At 36.2% G+C, this 1,111-nt stretch overlaps 1 protein-coding gene across 1 annotated transcript in view; it reads right to left on the bottom strand.

Annotated features, from left to right (window-relative positions):
* Nucleotides 1–510: 510 nt before the first annotated feature.
* The window catches only part of LOC119594312, a 60,122-nt gene continuing 59,521 nt past the window's right edge, over nucleotides 511–1,111 (bottom strand). The window contains exon 7 of the mRNA XM_037943370.1: nucleotides 511–998. Coding sequence (XP_037799298.1) covers nucleotides 791–998 — 208 coding nt within the window. The 3' untranslated portion in view covers nucleotides 511–790. The remainder of the gene's footprint in view (nucleotides 999–1,111) is intronic.

Genomic DNA, 1,111 nt, shown 5'->3' with positions numbered 1-1,111 from the left:
AAGTAGAAAGACTGTCATTGTTAGAAAGTTTTCATTTACTATAGATGTTAATAACGGTAATATTCATGCTTCTTGTGTTGCAGACTTATGTATAGAAATTTGCTCTCAGTTCGTCAAGGAATTATTGCTTTAAAATTACATCATAATATATTAGGTATCTGTTTCTGTTACCTATATTGCATTTATAGAGAAGTATAATATCAAGAGTGATATTTTGGGAGTAACATTAACTAGTGGTAAGGGTAAGCTTATTGGAAGCAATATTAAACTTATTATTTTGTAATGTTATATCTGCAGAAGTGATGCTAAACTCTGGAAGCATGTGTGATTCAATAATTATATAACAGTAAAATCATTGTTAATAACCATCATACTCAGTACCATTAACTTAAATACTATTGATATCACTCCTGTCATTACTATTTCATGATCATTTCCCCCATAATCTGTATCATGATTATTTTTAACACTTCATGTAAAAAAAGAAAATGGGCAAAACAAACCAGCTTCTAAATTTCTTTGACCTTTATATATGACAGTACAAAAAGACACAGTAGACATGCATACATACAAACACTCACATGTTTGCTAAGAGATATATCAGCAGTTCCTTCAAAGAAACCTCAAAAAGAGCCAAACAATGTGATCCACATCTTATTACTGACATCATTTTTAAGTCGTGAAATCTGATCCACATTTTATCACTTTATTTTTTCCCCAAATGCAGAAAACTTCAACAACATTTTTATCACTTCACAGATTTGATATAATAAATACTTATGCTTTCCCTCTACCTCCCGCCCACTGCCAAGGGTGGATCAGCTACAATGGGTGTGAAGGTATACAAGTGGGTTGGGAAGGATGGGTGGCCTCCCCGCTTCAGGAGGTTGTCCAGGTGACCCATGCCTTGCCTCAGAACCTCGGCGGTCTTGGTTGGGAAGCGGTACCCCTGCAGATGCTTCGGGTATTTCGGGCGACGGAACCTTCCTTCAGGATACCTGTAGGATTAAGTGAAAGGAATTATAGGGCTGGATGCTCAGTCTCTTTTTGTATTTTGTTTATCTGTTTTCTGCTGTTTTTCTTTCTCACTTTCTGTCTCTGTTCCCCCCCC

The sequence above is a fragment of the Penaeus monodon genome, chromosome 33 (assembly GCF_015228065.2).
Source record: "Penaeus monodon isolate SGIC_2016 chromosome 33, NSTDA_Pmon_1, whole genome shotgun sequence".
In the NCBI taxonomy this organism is placed as follows: domain Eukaryota; kingdom Metazoa; phylum Arthropoda; class Malacostraca; order Decapoda; family Penaeidae; genus Penaeus; species Penaeus monodon.
The sequence above is the reverse complement of the archived record's forward strand: the minus strand, read 5'-3'. Positions and strand labels throughout refer to the sequence as shown.